This window comes from Pongo pygmaeus, chromosome 18, assembly GCF_028885625.2.
Source record: "Pongo pygmaeus isolate AG05252 chromosome 18, NHGRI_mPonPyg2-v2.0_pri, whole genome shotgun sequence".
Lineage (NCBI taxonomy): Eukaryota > Metazoa > Chordata > Mammalia > Primates > Hominidae > Pongo > Pongo pygmaeus.
This window is the reverse complement of record NC_072391.2, coordinates 73441990-73457322: the sequence shown is the minus strand read 5'-3', so window position 1 is coordinate 73457322 and position 15333 is coordinate 73441990. Positions and strand designations below refer to the sequence as shown.

Genomic DNA, 15333 nt, shown 5'->3' with positions numbered 1-15333 from the left:
GAAATACAAGAATCCTAAGGGAGCCATGTACTACTACACGCAGATGCTGATAGACTGAGAATTCAAAAAATAAGTCAATGGACAACCAGTGAGTTCAAAATAGAGGAATGTTTAAATAAAAGTATATCCACTTGATGGGCTACTATGAAATCTTTGAAAAGATAAATCCAAAGGCTACTTAGCCACAAGAGAAATGCACTGGAAAGGATGAGAAAGCATGCGTATAAGAAAACATTGGGCATGAACAGATGCTGTGCTAAGATAGACTGAAATAATGTATGGCAAGCATCTGTCCCAGTTTCCAATATGTGGAGGGCATTCTACAAATTTAAAATTAGATGATAAATTTTAAACTGACTTTTCAAAACTTACTAGAAAGATTATTGTTTGTTTGTTTTATTTATGTTTTATTTGTTTGTTTTTGACTAAGCATAGAATGTATCACAGGAAGAAGAAGGAGGAGGAGCTGTGTGTACTGAGATTTACTGATTAGGAAGTGGGAAAGTGCCAGATAAAACAAACTGCACAATCAACTTTTGAGGAGGAGATATGAGAAACACACAGAGCAAATCACAGCACAACTGGAGCTGGGTAACATACAGAAGAAAGTACTTTGGAAGGGGATAAAATAATACTTGTGATAACAGCTATGGAAATGTTGGGATATCAGAAACTCTTGGGTACTAGAGGCACCTAGAAAGCACCAGGTGCAGATAAAAGCAAAGAGAAAAAGAAGGGATAGATAGTGGTATCCCCATGGCCACCAGGCAGTGGTGGCTGATGGATGAGCATGCCAAGCCATTGATCTCAGCAATGCACTGAACCAGGATTCAACTTCAGGATGACTCCACCAGCTGTTAAGTTTTAATCTGTAAAAGCAATGTATCTACTGTTGAACTTTCAAAAATTGTTTCCCAATACTGAAAAAAGGAATGTAATTTAGACCGTTGCAACAGTGAGAGCACCTGTTATGGACTGAATTATGTCCCCCCCCTCCACAATTAATATGTCAAAGCCCTAATCCCCAATGTGACTTTATTTAGAGAGAGGGCCATAACTGGAGGCAATTATGTTTGAGTGAGGATATAAGGGTGAGGCCCTAATCCAAAAAGACTGGCCCCTTATAAGAAGAGGAATAGACACCAGAGATATCGCTCTCTCTCTCCCATGTGCACAAAGGAAAGACCACATAAGACACAGCAAGGAGGTGGCCATCTGCAAGTCAGGAGGAGAGGCCACACCAAAAACCAACCTAGATGGCACTTTGATGGACTTTTGGCCTCCAGAACTGTGACAAAATTAATGTACACTGTTTAAGCCACTCATTCTGTGGTATTTGGTTATGGCAGCCATAGAAGACTAATATGGCACCAAAGGGAATATGTCTCTGAACATGGGGAAGGAGTGAGGCTTTTATGGAGGAAAGGAACAAAACTGGTAGAATGCCTTGGTCAGACAGTGCTGCAATCTTGCAGAAACGAGTTGGATTTTCTTTGTGATTTAGGCTGTTTCAACCACTTACCCTGTTCTTGAAATTGTTGACTCAAAGAAGGAATTCAGAGGAAGCGAATAGGTCTTTGGGTACCAAGAAGCAAGCAGGACAGTGTACGCTCAGAGGAGAAAACATTAGTTATCTACATGAGCGAGTGCCTGCCACTTCACTCTGACTAATCAAAAGGGGCTTGTTGTTAAGATCAAAGTGACAGATTCTTGGAAAAAAGAGGAAGGAATGAGCATATGTGGGTTCTTAGAATTTACTATCATGTCAGAGCGAGAACCTTGAGAATGAGCATGTATGGTTTTGATATTCAGGGGAGGAGATTTCACAGATGCAGGGAGAAGATGGGCACATTCCATTTCAAAGAACAATGGATTTTGGAATCATTGGGTCTAAGCCTCATCTTTATTTTTCCTTACTCAGTCGCTTTGGAAGCACCTTCTAGATTTGTTTCCTAGTTTGTGAAATAATCATAGTAACACTTGTCTCACAGGCCTGTGTGAGAATAAAATAAGAAAGGGCACACTTCACCACGTTGGAGTCCACAGAGCCCACTGCAAAAGGAATATTTGTCATTATTAATGATAACATATGTCAACATGCATGAAAAGTTATGACTATAAACTTCTGGCAATAAAAATCACAAATGTGTACCATGAGGAGGATGAAACGTGAGCAGAATCTAAAAACAAGTGATGGGTTTTACCAGAAAATAATAAAAGGAACTTATGTGCAATTAAGAGAGGAAAATAAGGACAAGCGCAGTGGTTCATGCCTGTAATCCCAGCACTTTGGGAGGCCAAGGCGGGTGGATCACTTGAGTCCAGGAGTTCAAGACCAGCCTGGCCAACACAGCGAAACCCCGTCTCTACTAAATGTACACAAATTAGCCAGGCATGGTGGCAGGTGCCTGTAGTCACTACATGGGAGACTAAGGCAAGGAGAATTGCTTAAACCCGGGAAGCAGAGGTCGCAGTGAGCCGAGATTGTGCCACTGCACTCCAGCCTGGGAGACAGAGCAAGACTCTTGTCTCAAAAAAAAAAAAGGCAGAAAATAAAAGTTTGGAACTCATTAATGCTGGTAGAAAAAAAAAATTGCTAAAGGCAATGAAAAGAAACATCTTGCATATGTTTGTAGGCAAAAGAAGGGCAAGAAGGCTGTGGTCACACTCCTTTGTAAAAGTTAATAATGAAAAGAAAAAATAGAGAATGAATTTTATTTTTCTTCTATCCTAAGTGAATGAGAAAAGTCTTTAAAGAGAAAATGGAAAATAAAAACCAATACAAAAGACTTGAAGTCCAAACAGGATGGAGTTGAAAATTTCTTCTCATAATGTGGAGAGTAATTTTCAGTACTCCTTTCAAATTGCTAGAGATGATCGGGCACGTGCTACAGGCATAGGCAGACATGAGGATGGACTGGAAGTAGCTGATACTGTTCCAATTTTATTTTATACTCATGATGTATTTTTTGTTTGCCCGTCTATTAAGAGTCCTCAATCCAAAATAACTTGATGTAGTGGCCTATAAAATTACATTTGCTATAAATGTTTTTTAAAAAGGTGAAAGGGAAAGGAAAAGAGAGATAGTGAGAAATAATAAGAATAGGTTGACCAGGAGAATATGCACCATAATGGATTCTGACAGACTAGAATAAGTACTCAACCTAATGAAATGAAATGGAATAGAGTTAAATATAAAGTCAAAGTTTTTAAATGATAGCAAAAATGAATGGGATCCTAAATAAAAAGGACTTTTTAAATCATCAAAATCACACAATTTTCCAGTTTGTCTAGCCTGATTCTGTTCATCTTCTCTGTTTTTGGTGTTTCAACTGAAAAAAAAATACAAATTATCATCCATCAACGTATTGTTTTCCCATTTACTGAATGCTCTTTATTCCAGGCACTGTGCTAGATGTTGCAGATACTGAAGTGATTAACATAATACTTCTGTCTTTCAAAAATTTCAGTTTTGCAAAGGAAACTTTTAAAAAATCCATTTTGATAGTCTATGATCAGGGCAGGAATAAGCAAACATTCGAAGTGCTATGAAATTTCTGCTAGAGAATGATTAAAGTTGAGGTGGTGAGACTCCATGGACAAAGGAGATGAGGCTTGTTTTGGGTAGACATTTTCCAAGAGGCTTTAGAGTGAAGTATTTGAGGGTAATTTACACACAGGGAACAACAGATGCAAAGGCCAAGAAATGAAGAGTAGAGGACACAGGGGACACCAGGATTGAAGAAGAAAAAGCAGTGTATTAGTTTGCTCTCATGCTGCTGTGAAGACATACCTGAGACTGAGTAATTTACAAAGAAAAGAGGTTTAATTGACTCACTGTTCTGCATGGCTAGAGAGCCCTCAGGAAACTTATAATCACGGCAAAAGGCAAAACAGGCACGTCTTACATGGTGGCAGGCAAGAGAAGAATGAGAGCCAAGTGAAGTGGAAAGCCTCTTATAAAACCATCATATCTCATGAGAACTCATTCACTGTAACAAGAACAGTATGGTGGCAACCGCCCCCATGGTTCAATTATCTCCACCTGGTCCTGTCCTTGACACATGGGAGTTATTACAATTCAAGGTGAGATTTGGGTGGGGGACACAGAGCCAAGCTATATCAAGCAGTAAAGACAGACAAAAGTGGAAAGATCAGCAAATACTGAGTAGGAAGACATTTGTTTGCCATGTTCATAAGCCTCAACTTAATGTTGGATGTGCCTAACAAAGAAATATAGCTGCAAGGCAAAACTTGCTTTTTCTTAAAATCTGTACCTTTGGTGAAATATAACAGTACATTATGTCAAGCTTACCTAAAACTACAATAATACGTGTAGTAGGTAAAATATTGTATGATATAAAATGGAGTGAATCAGGGTCACAGGGAGCAGTGAGGAAGGAAGAGGGAACAGCTGCCTTAGCAGCCATCTCAGCCAAATCAACCCTGGCCATCGCTAACATGACAGATGTCACAGCCAGATCATCCTCATATCCAGGAAAATGAAAGAGGAAAATGATCACAGGAGGCTCGATTTTGCTAACTCAGAAAAACGGAGAACTTCCTGGCATCTTCTCTAGAGAATGTTTCAGTGATTAATGGTACTACCTACATACTTTCATGCTAATGTGGTTCATGTTGCAATTATACACAAATATAAAGAAACTATTCCATAGGCAAGCACATAGCAAAGCTTCCAAGAAACCAACGTGATCATTTACAAAGAGAACAGGTTAAAAAAATGAATCAGGCTGTTTTGCGTGTTAATCATAGCAAATTATGGTGATCACAATTTTATTTTTAGCAGCTAAAATTCTACATTAGCCTTCTTTTTCCATTCCTCTAGTATGTATTTGACCATGAAATGTTTTGTTTCATCATGTTTCATTTTGTGATAAAGGATGCTAGGAGTTTAAGAAACTAAATGTTATCTACAGTGTTTGCTCTTTGCTTTCTCAAATGTACCCTAGTTCTTTCCCCAAATTATTGCTATTTTTTGTATATTTGTACAACAGTTCAAATAAGCACAGAAATCATACACACTATGAAACAAAAGAACCTAATTGAGCAGCTTTATAACCTTGCGTAGAATTCCCTCATCACCAATTTAGATAGAACTGCTTTTATTTTAGCAATGTTCTTTTAATTAAGTCCTAAACATCTAAAACATGGCAAATGTAAATATGCATTATAAATCCTTAATTATGAGGATCACTAAGCATTCTTGCAGCTTTCTGCCTTGGACATAAATTCTTTTTGTTTAAAATCAGCCAAAATTGAGAGATAAAAGTGAATGATGTGAAAAAATGTTCAACTTTGTTTATCATGCCCTTCTCTTGCCACCCGTATCACTTTACCACATTGTCTTCGGGAGTTAAATTATGCTTCAATTTATCTAGTGGTTTTTAAGCCAAAATCTCTCCCAACATATTCTGCTTCATTGCTAGGTTCAGAAAGACTAGCACTCAGGGTGGGAGGAGAAGTTGAGTTAACTACTGGGGATCCTGAGGTCTTTACACCAAGTCCTAGAAAATAAAGATCTTTGAGATCACGAAAGGGTAATATCACTTCTCTGTTTGGGTGAATTTAAACTAGACCAAGAAGACCTCTTGCTAATTTTTAATCCCACATACTGGTTTAAAAGCATACTGGAGACTACTCTGGTATGGATAGCAAATCAGAAGCAATCTTACTCTACATCCCATCACTATTTAATTCAAAATGTGCCACCTAGGGGCAATGCTTTCTATTTCCTCTACCAAAATGGTCTGTTTTCCAATTCCCACCCACAGTTATCTTCACACACACACACACACACACACATACTGATAATTCTATCTCAGCAACTCATTTCCCTTAAAGACCATTTTCAATCTAGTTCCTTTTTTGTCCTTGGTCAGTCATCTGCCGACCAGCAGATTTTAAAATACAAATACATAGTGTCTTTGAAAACTGAAGACAAGTCTTATAGATATAAATCTACATGCACTCTTTTAGAGCAAAGCTATTAGCCTAGAAATTTGACTTTCTCAGATTTTCCAAGAAATCCCTCTATTGGGCCTGGTATAGCAAAGGCAATTGCTTTATATTGCTGAGAAAATGTGGGGGTCTCCGTGGTGGGCCAAGGGAATCAAATGTCTGTTCAAGGTCATCCAAGCAACTATCAACCCTAAGGCTTACAACCAATTGCTAGGAGAGTTTATCCATGTCCTTATTCAAAGGACATTGAAAAAAATATTTCCATAGGTCATAATTGCAGAGTAAGTCCATTAAAGAAATTACAGGTTATAATTTTTCTAAAAAGTATACAATAAACGTAATTTAGGAAGGCAGGTGAATTTATATATTTACATGGTGCTTTTAAAGTAATATCAACCTATGGCCCCATTTATAAGTATCATAATTGCCAGTGGGAACAAAATGGTTACAGAAACAAATATGTCTTTTACGATTTAGAAGCCCATAATATCTTATTCTAGAGCACTGCCAAGTAATGAGAGGTACTTAATAAAAAAAGCAATTAGAGCTATAGGCCAACTGATAATATCACACCATTTTTTTCCTTTGTGATTTAAAAACCTTGGAGATAAATTTCATCATTGCTCTATTAAATACTTATGGCATTAAAAAATTTTATAGTTACTAATTTTGAACTACTTAAAATGTCAAATGTTTTCAGGCTTCACTCACTTTTCCAATTATTACATTGGAATGACTCATTAACTGTAACATAAACAGGCTCATTTTTACCTCCTGTTATGCTATTTTCCCAATTTTATTACTAAAGTACCACTTTTCCATGAACCATAATGAAAATTCACTGGAAGGAGGGGAAAAAAAAACCCAAGCATATCCACTTCCTCTTCCAAATACCAATGTTCCATGGGCAAACTGAAGCAATAATGATAACTTGTAATGCATTTGGCATGTACGTTCTTTATCATTACACAGTTCTGTAGTTTTTCACTAACTACAGAACTATGTAACTATAGTTAGTAACTATGAACTAACTATGAAGACCCTAACAAAAGACATTTTGGAAAAAATCTTTGTCCTCCAAAAGTCAATTAAGAGACAAAAGTATCTTTGCTTGTGCAATTATACGTCAGGTTGGTCTTTACGAACACAGAGCCATCAGCCCCCTGAAGTAATCAGCACTTTGGAGAGCCTAAAAATCATAGATTAAAAACAAGGAAAGCCAGTTTCAAAAGTCAAATAAATGCATACATACACATACAGGCATGCATATCTAATTGAAATACACAGACAATCACAGCTTAAGAGCTCATGGAAGAAATTTAAATGTTAAACTCTTAGACATCAAAATTTTCCCCAAAAATATCAGAAGACAATTGAACAGTCAATGACATTTTTGTTATTTAAAGATACAATTTGTTGTAACTTAAAATTATGGGTAAACTATTATTTCTTAAGTTTTTAAACCCTGTTTTTAAAACCCTGAATCCTTCCAATTCCAATGGTAATCTTCTGAGTAAATTACTTCATTTCAGTGTTTTCAGTTAATCACAGGGTCTCCAAAACTCTGTAATTTTTGTCTGCATGAGGTTTGGGGCATTTGTTTCACTTTCTGAGATTTTTCTTTTTAAAGTGATCAAAATCAAACTGATATTAGCATTTGATGCTACAACTCAAGACCTGTTCTTGAAAATCTGTTAAAGAGTATTCCTAAATATTCCCAACTGAAATACCCATGAAAACAATCATCCATACATTTTATAAGAATTTGCATGCCACCACCACCCACAACATAGGAACATCGTGCAACAATATAGGAAACATCTCCTATTTAAGCACATACACTGTGATGGGTCAACCCTTCCCTATCATACTAGTTAATTTGAAAAATACAATTTCAATGATTATAGATAAATACTAAAGTTGAGGTCAAAATTATTGAATCAATAAAAATGAAAAATAAGCTATAAATAATAATTGAAACACTAGAGCATGGAAGACAATCAGGTCAAAGTCTGCATGATTTAATATTTCATCAGAAATATTCAACTAACAATCTGAACATGCACATAACAATGTTGGATACATTTTTCTTACTCTTCCTACTGTTTTCAGGAGCTAGATCATTCTGTAAACTTTCAGTCGGTGAAAAGAAAATGAAAATATTTTTTAAAGGATAGTGAAGGACTTCTTTTGTTTGTTTAACTTTTATTTTTTAAGTTCAGGGGTACAAGTGCAGGTTTATTACGTAAGTAAACTTGTGTCATGGGGGTTAGTTGTATAGACTATTTCAACACTCAGGTATTAAGCCTAGTACCCATTAGTTATTGTTCCTGATTCTCTCTCTCCTCCCACTCTCCATCCTCCAAAAGGCCCCAGTGTGTGTTGTTCCCCTCTATGTGTCCGTGTGTTCTCATCATTTAGCTCCCACTTATAAGTGAGAACATGCGGTATTTGGTTTTCTGTTCCCTTGTTAGTTTGCTAAGAATAATGGTCTCCAGCACCATCCATGGCACTACAAAGGATGTGATCTCATTCTGTTTTATGACTACATAGTATTCCATGGTGTATATGTACCAGTTTTCTTTATCCGGTCTATCACTAATGGGCATTTAGGTTGATTCCTTGTCTTTGCTATTGTAAAGAGTGCTGCAATGAACATACATGTGCATGTGTCTTTATAACAGAATGATTTCTTCAACAATCTGGGACTAACTGGCAACCTAAAGGTCATATGATTTGTTAGTGAACAATATTAAGGCCTCAATATTGATTAATCTGAAGTAGAAGAGATTTAAATTTTAAACATAGTATTTAATCAAGAAAAATGGGTATTTGTAGAGCAGAGCTGATACTCTATTTTTAAAAACTCAAAGCCATGTAATGCCAATGTCATTATCCCTAATTGTTGTCTACTTACAGTGGATGATCACAAATCTCATCACAATTCCTTTGACATTCAGAGAAAGTCATATTTCAGTTAAGCTCTTTGAGACTATCCTAGTTTGGGGGGGGGGGTTTCTTTTTGGAAATCGGCCTTTTGATGAGACTTAGAAATCTTCATTTAAAGCTGAACCACTAAAAGCAATATAATGAAAAAATAAACTATTTTAACAAGTGACCATTTGTTTTGAAAAAAAAACTGCTACATAGGAATAGGAATGTCAATGAAAATGGGTTTTTAAATGATATTACATCATATTTTTAACTTAATTTTTCAAAAAACTGTAGGAAAAAGTATAGCATAAATAAAATGGGGCCAAAGATCAGTTCCTGCAATTCTAAAGTAAATACAATTTCAAGTACACAAGTCATTTACCCAGAAATTTATTATTGACATGGGTAAGTGAAAATCACTTGCTTAAATATCATGAGCTCTTAGTGGGCAGTGCTTAAATGAAAATCTATTTTTCAGTTTATTCTAGAAAGTTGGCCAATCTCAGAATTTTTAGAAAGCTGCTGCTTTAAAAGTCACAGGAGCAAAAATACTATTCTATCAAAAACATTTTCCTCATATGATCTTTGATTCCAAATGTAAGTTTCTGATTAAGATAGAGTGGAATATTTTATACTCATGAAAATGTAAAATAACAGCAGAATTTTTGTTCAAAATATCTAAGTTGCAATTACTTGCACAGTTAATTGAACTTATACTACTTATATACTTCATTGAACTTATATTACTTATATATTTCATCAAATATCCTAACAAGATTACTTGAGATTAAAATTGTGGGAATTTTACAAATAGTTTATACCCACTGAAATATCAAGATTTTTGAACAATAAAGACTTTAAGAAAAAACATATAAGGAAGACATTAACTTGAAGATATCCTCTGTTATAGTTTCTGGCAATAATAGCATTGCGTTCAGTACCACAACTCTGCAAGTATATATTTGTGTGCTAAATAATTAAGACTAAATTTTATCATAGAAGTATAATTTGTACACTTTTCACTTCTTATCATTTTATTGTATGTTATTTAAATCAGAGTCAATTAACCTTTTATATAAAGTGCCAGAGAATAAAGAATCTTATGTAAGTAGTTACATAGTAAGAGGGTAAACAATCTTAATAAAATTTAATTGATAAAATTCAAAATATAATACTAATATTTGAGTAGAAATTTTTGTCATGCAGGTTTACTAATAAGTGGAAGAATAAAATTTGAATTTCATATAATTATTTTTTACCATGAGGAATTCTTCTTTTAATTTTTTTCAGCTAAAAATGGAAGAACCATTCTTAGCCCATGGATCATACAAAACAGTCACTACTAGCAGGTCAGATTCAGCCCATGGGCCACAGTTTACCAACCTGAGTTAAATATTGTATTACCTTACAATAGATGTTATACAATTCTATTAATCTATTTTCTTTAACAAAAGTCAATTTAATCTTGATATACTCATTAGCTCCAATACAGAAATTGCTTATATATGATATAAATTCCAAAATTAATTTTAGAAGACAATAATCTTTATAGCCTAGAGTAAGCACCAGATATTACGTGAAAGTTATGTTTGATCCCCATGTTGGCGCAAAAGTCACGTTATCTCCAGAGCTAGAGGCTGCCTTTATCAGAGATTATTGAGATGCATGTAATAAGAAGTGGAGAAAATGGATTGAATAGATGAAAATGAATCACCATTGCTATTAGAAAAGTGAGTCAAAGTACGTGCTGATCTTTATAGGGGCTAGCCATTTATGCATTGCCTCATAGAATTATATTTTATCAGTACTTTACTATTGCGTTCTAGTTATTTTCTGCTATAGGAATAAATATGGCAGGGGGAGGAAAAGAAAGTAGCTTCTAGAAAGAATTACAAGGTTGAGTTTTAACAATGTGAGAATCTGTCCAGCTGTCTCCCAGGGCCCACAAGAGTGATAATCTACTCAGGCAATTTGCCTTCATCTATCCTTCAGTGCTTCTTTTAGGGTAGGTATCAGATATGGCCTTTATTTCCATCAGAGAAAAGAAAGAACACAGTGAGATGTTAACTTCTAATTAAGTCATTGGTGAGCATTAATTATTCTCAAGAGTAGGGCTCAGTATACCAGTGACTAGAGAGCCTCCCTCACATGATCTGCGAGAGTAAAAATAAAAGCAAACTCTTATCAGCCTTACCACTGTACCCATTCCTTCTTTCGGGGTAAGTTGACCCCATTTTCAACCATGTCTTAATGTTCAAAAACTGGATTTATAAGAGCAATTAAAAAATAGAGAAATGTCTCTGTTCTTAATGCATGTCTCTTAGTAGCAAGCAAAGAAACCAAGAACAGCCAGTGCAGCTTCTCAAAGAGCACGCCCTTCTACAAGGATCTGTCTCTAAACTTTGATGAAAGGGACACTTCAATACAATTGTAAAAGCTCACCTTGATGAGAACAAAGAGAAAAAAATTATGGCGAGTCTACTGCTTTTGAAACGTCAGACAGGATACTAGTAGGCAGAGAACATGGTTCATTAAACGTATTTCATCTTTAGACAGATAAGTACTTAACAGGGCCACCAAAAATACGCAAGCACATGAGTCTAGTAGTTTACAGATATCTATATACACATATATGTATATACAAATGAGCACGAGTCTAGTAGTTTACAGATATCTACATACACATATACCTATATACAAATGAGCACATATACAAATATGTGAACATATATATATGTGAACATATATGTTTGTCTTTGAACAGAATCCTTCTAATGTAAAGTTTCCTTGCTGTTTAATTGGATCAATTAACATTCAAATTAAAGTGCACCTAATTCCTGAGCTGTACTGGTTTCGCAGAGTTCTGTCCCATGAAAGCTTTCAAACTGGCAACCTTGGGCTGACTCCATAGATGACAGATTTGCTCCTGGCTCATCAGTTGTAAATAAAGGGGAAAAGTCTTTCTAGTCCTTTAATTTTATTTATTTTTATTCAGTTATTTCCAATATTACTATTGATAATCAAGACTGACTCACTTTTTCTTAATATAAAGTCTTGTCCAGAAGAATTATTGGAGTCATTATAATACTTTAGAAATGCATAGGCTGGTTGATAGTTGCTTGTCCTTACACTGAATTCCAATCTTGCTGGGAAACATATATATACTTGTTCTTCCAAAAAGGATGAAACATATGAAGTACTTTCCACCATGGCTTGGTACAAGTAGACCTTACTTCTTCCAAGAAGAAAATACTTCTTAAATATTGAAAAATGAAATAGAAATTGATAAATGAAATATTTTCTTTTACACATACTGCTGCAAATCATATTGTCAAAATATTCACAATAAATTACTAAGTGCAACTTTAATTATATAAGATCATTTCATTTTATTTTTGACACTTGAATAACAGTCAACTCCACATGCATGGTAAGCAAGAACTCCAACTTTAAATGTTTTTTATAACGAAAAATCGTATAGGTTTTGCAAGTTCATCAGATGTTTAAAAGAGCATTAGATTATTTCCTTAACAAACCAAGGCTGAAAGAATATAGAACCAGCACTGAAATTTTAAGTGTCAGTGAGGGATCCAACCAGAGCCAAGCAGACATAAATATTACACTCTCCTCAGATCTTTTTCAGCACCTTTTCTTTTCTAAGAAGATATATTGCAAAAGAAAGCTATTTAATGTTGATGTACACCCTACACTTTTTATTGAGCTTCAAGAAAACAAAAACATAAACAACTAGCAGCCCGATTAATTAGATTAATGTATTTTAAACCCAACTACAGGCAGTCTAGTGGAAAGACTGAACTGAGTACAGGCCAGATGTAAGCTCTGCTTTTCTTGAGGGAAGGATGCTTGGGGTGATGTGCTTTACATTGTAAGAGTGACCTCTAGTGCTTTTCTTTTTGGTTGAACTTTAGTGGTTGGAAGATGAATTACTTATGCCTTTTCTACAGAACTTCCATTTGTGTGTGGGTGTTGTTGTTATTGTTTGCTTGTATGATGCAATGTTTGTCAAATGCTACCATTATAAGATTCCAAGGTTTTGACTAGGTGAAATTACACATTTTATTGACTTATGAGATTATCACAACACTCAAACTTAAGTTGAATCTGATGTGCAGCACCTGGAGTGAGGTTCCTTCTTTCAGAGTGATGGATACCCTGCGACATTAAATGAGCCCATTCTGAACTGAAACACGAAATCACGGGAGCCAGGCACTGTGAGTGGGTATTTGACTTGTGTCCATGAGTTTTTCATGTTTTTCCCACATCAGAACTCTTTAGCATAGTCAAGTGCTATGCCATAGCAAATGCCTGATTACTGCTTCTGTTCCCCAAATCTAAGCCTGATGATACAGCAGCAACATAAATTCCTGGACAGGCCTCATAGCCATTTCTTGGAAAGCAAATGAGCTTTTCCTTTAAAATCCGAGAAAAAAATAAAAAGTTGTATTTGCCAAGCTTGTTTGTCATTAATCAGGAGGGGAAAATTCTCCCATTTAGAGAATTTAAGCCAAAGATAACTTTTAAAACTTTTTCTATCTCTAATAAAGAGTAGATGAAGGGAGTCTGCCAAATTATTATGGATGATATCTAAATTATAAATAAGATTTCAATCATCCCTAAATAGGTTCTATTTCATCAGAACATTCAATTACAAATTTATGCAGTTAAGCATTCAACCACAAAGGAATCCTACTTTTGAAAGATCACCTGACTGGTTTTCCTTTAAGCAAAATGTAGGAAGAGGCTCCTCTTTGAGGAGAACACTAAGTCTCATTCTCTTAGCAGCGAGGGCACAGCTCTTAATACTGAGACTCGCCTCAGCCAGTGCTGGTGCTCCTGAAGTCTGCAGTACATTTCAGTTATTAGCCTGCATCATTTTAAAGATGCAGGCAGCTACTGGTCTGCCCAGTTGCAAACTTCAGAAATCTAAGCCAATGCAGCATAATGTAAAGTCTGCCAGTTGTTTTCCTCTTAGACATAATTCCAGTAAAATTCAGTAGTTCTTTAAAAAAGAAGAAATGAAGATATTCACAGGCTATTCCCCAGATAAGATGCTAATTTCATGTTTTACTAGAACTTGGGCATTCTCAATGAATGTTCAAAGACCAGAGGGTAAGATTCTGCGAGTAGACAAAAAGAGAAATGACACTTTGCCTATTTTGACCAGACCAAGAGGAGAGACAAGTGTTAACAGGTCACATTGGCAAGATTTTTAAGTGATGCTTCGTTTACAGCAATACGCTTCGCAGCAACCCCAGCTGCAAATAATCATCATCAAAACAACAGAATCAAAGTTTTGCAGAGAGCCCCCCAGCAAGTTTTAAATCATTTGCTGTATACTTACAGGAATTCCCAGCTTCGACTCTGTTCCAATTTTGAGTAGATAACAGAAGTAGCGTCTTGAGGACAGCTCCCGTGACAGATCCCATGTTCACATTTATTGGGCTCCCCTAAAAGATCTTGAAAGGCTCTCGGAGCGCTCCAGTCCTGTTCTCAGTAGCTCTGCCAGCTCTGTCTGGGTCTTCAGCCCCTCGATGTCTCTGTCTCTCCCCCTCCCTTCCTCCTCACCTCCCTCCGTCTTTTCTCCTTCCCTCCTCCCTCTCTTCTCTCTCCCTCTCTCTCCCCGTCTCTCTCTCTCTTTTCTCTCTCTCTCTCTCACACACACCGCCCTGACTCCTCACTGAAAAGCACTCAGCATCTTTCCTAACAAGCATCCACACCGCCAAGGCCACGCCCACTCCTCGCAGCAGCGGTCCCACAAATTGGCAGCAGCATCCTTCCTTCCAAACACACAACAGCGCTCGGAGCTCCGCTGCACCCAGAGGCGAGGCCTCCCGTTCGTGGGCCTCCTTGGGGCTCCCTCCTTTCTCTTCTATTTTCCAATAATCCTTAACCCTTTTCTCCCAGCTGGAGGTGTGGGTGGGGGAAGGGACAAGGCGGTGGAGCCTTGTGATTTTCTGGAGGTCTTGCATTTGGCAGAGCCAGAAAATACACTGAGCCATTTCTGATTATCCGGGAGTGCATCCAGGTAAAACTGCATTATGTTTCAGAACAAAAGCATAAAATAAGACAGAAATAACTAAGCAGCATTGGGAAACTGTAGCTAAAACCGTCCTCAGGGAAAATACTTGCTGTTGTTTTTCTCTGTTTCTATAAAACTATACTCTTCAGCGAGGGTGCCAGGATTTTATTATGGAAATTCCCCACATGGGAACAGACATTCCTGCTTTGCAGATACTTAGAATCATCTGGTAGTAGTCTGCAAGAAATTAACATTTCTGATTTTAATGCTTCAGGTGTACAAATCCACAAATGAAATGCTTTGGCTAGATTTATTTTGATGAATGCATTATGCTGTGAATATGCAGTACCATTCCATAATCAAAATTTTTAATAACATTT

At 36.3% G+C, this 15333-nt stretch overlaps 1 protein-coding gene across 3 annotated transcripts in view; it reads right to left on the bottom strand.

The window, feature by feature from the left end:
* The window catches only part of CNTNAP4 (contactin associated protein family member 4), a 292651-nt gene extending 277959 nt beyond the window's left edge, over nt 1-14692 (bottom strand). For all 3 annotated transcript variants that reach the window (XM_054454620.2, XM_054454621.2, XM_063654023.1), the window contains exon 1: nt 14276-14692. In XM_054454620.2, the coding sequence (XP_054310595.1) occupies nt 14276-14360 (85 nt within the window). In that variant the 5' untranslated portion in view covers nt 14361-14692. The remainder of the gene's footprint in view (nt 1-14275) is intronic.
* Nucleotides 14693-15333: the final 641 nt, after the last annotated feature.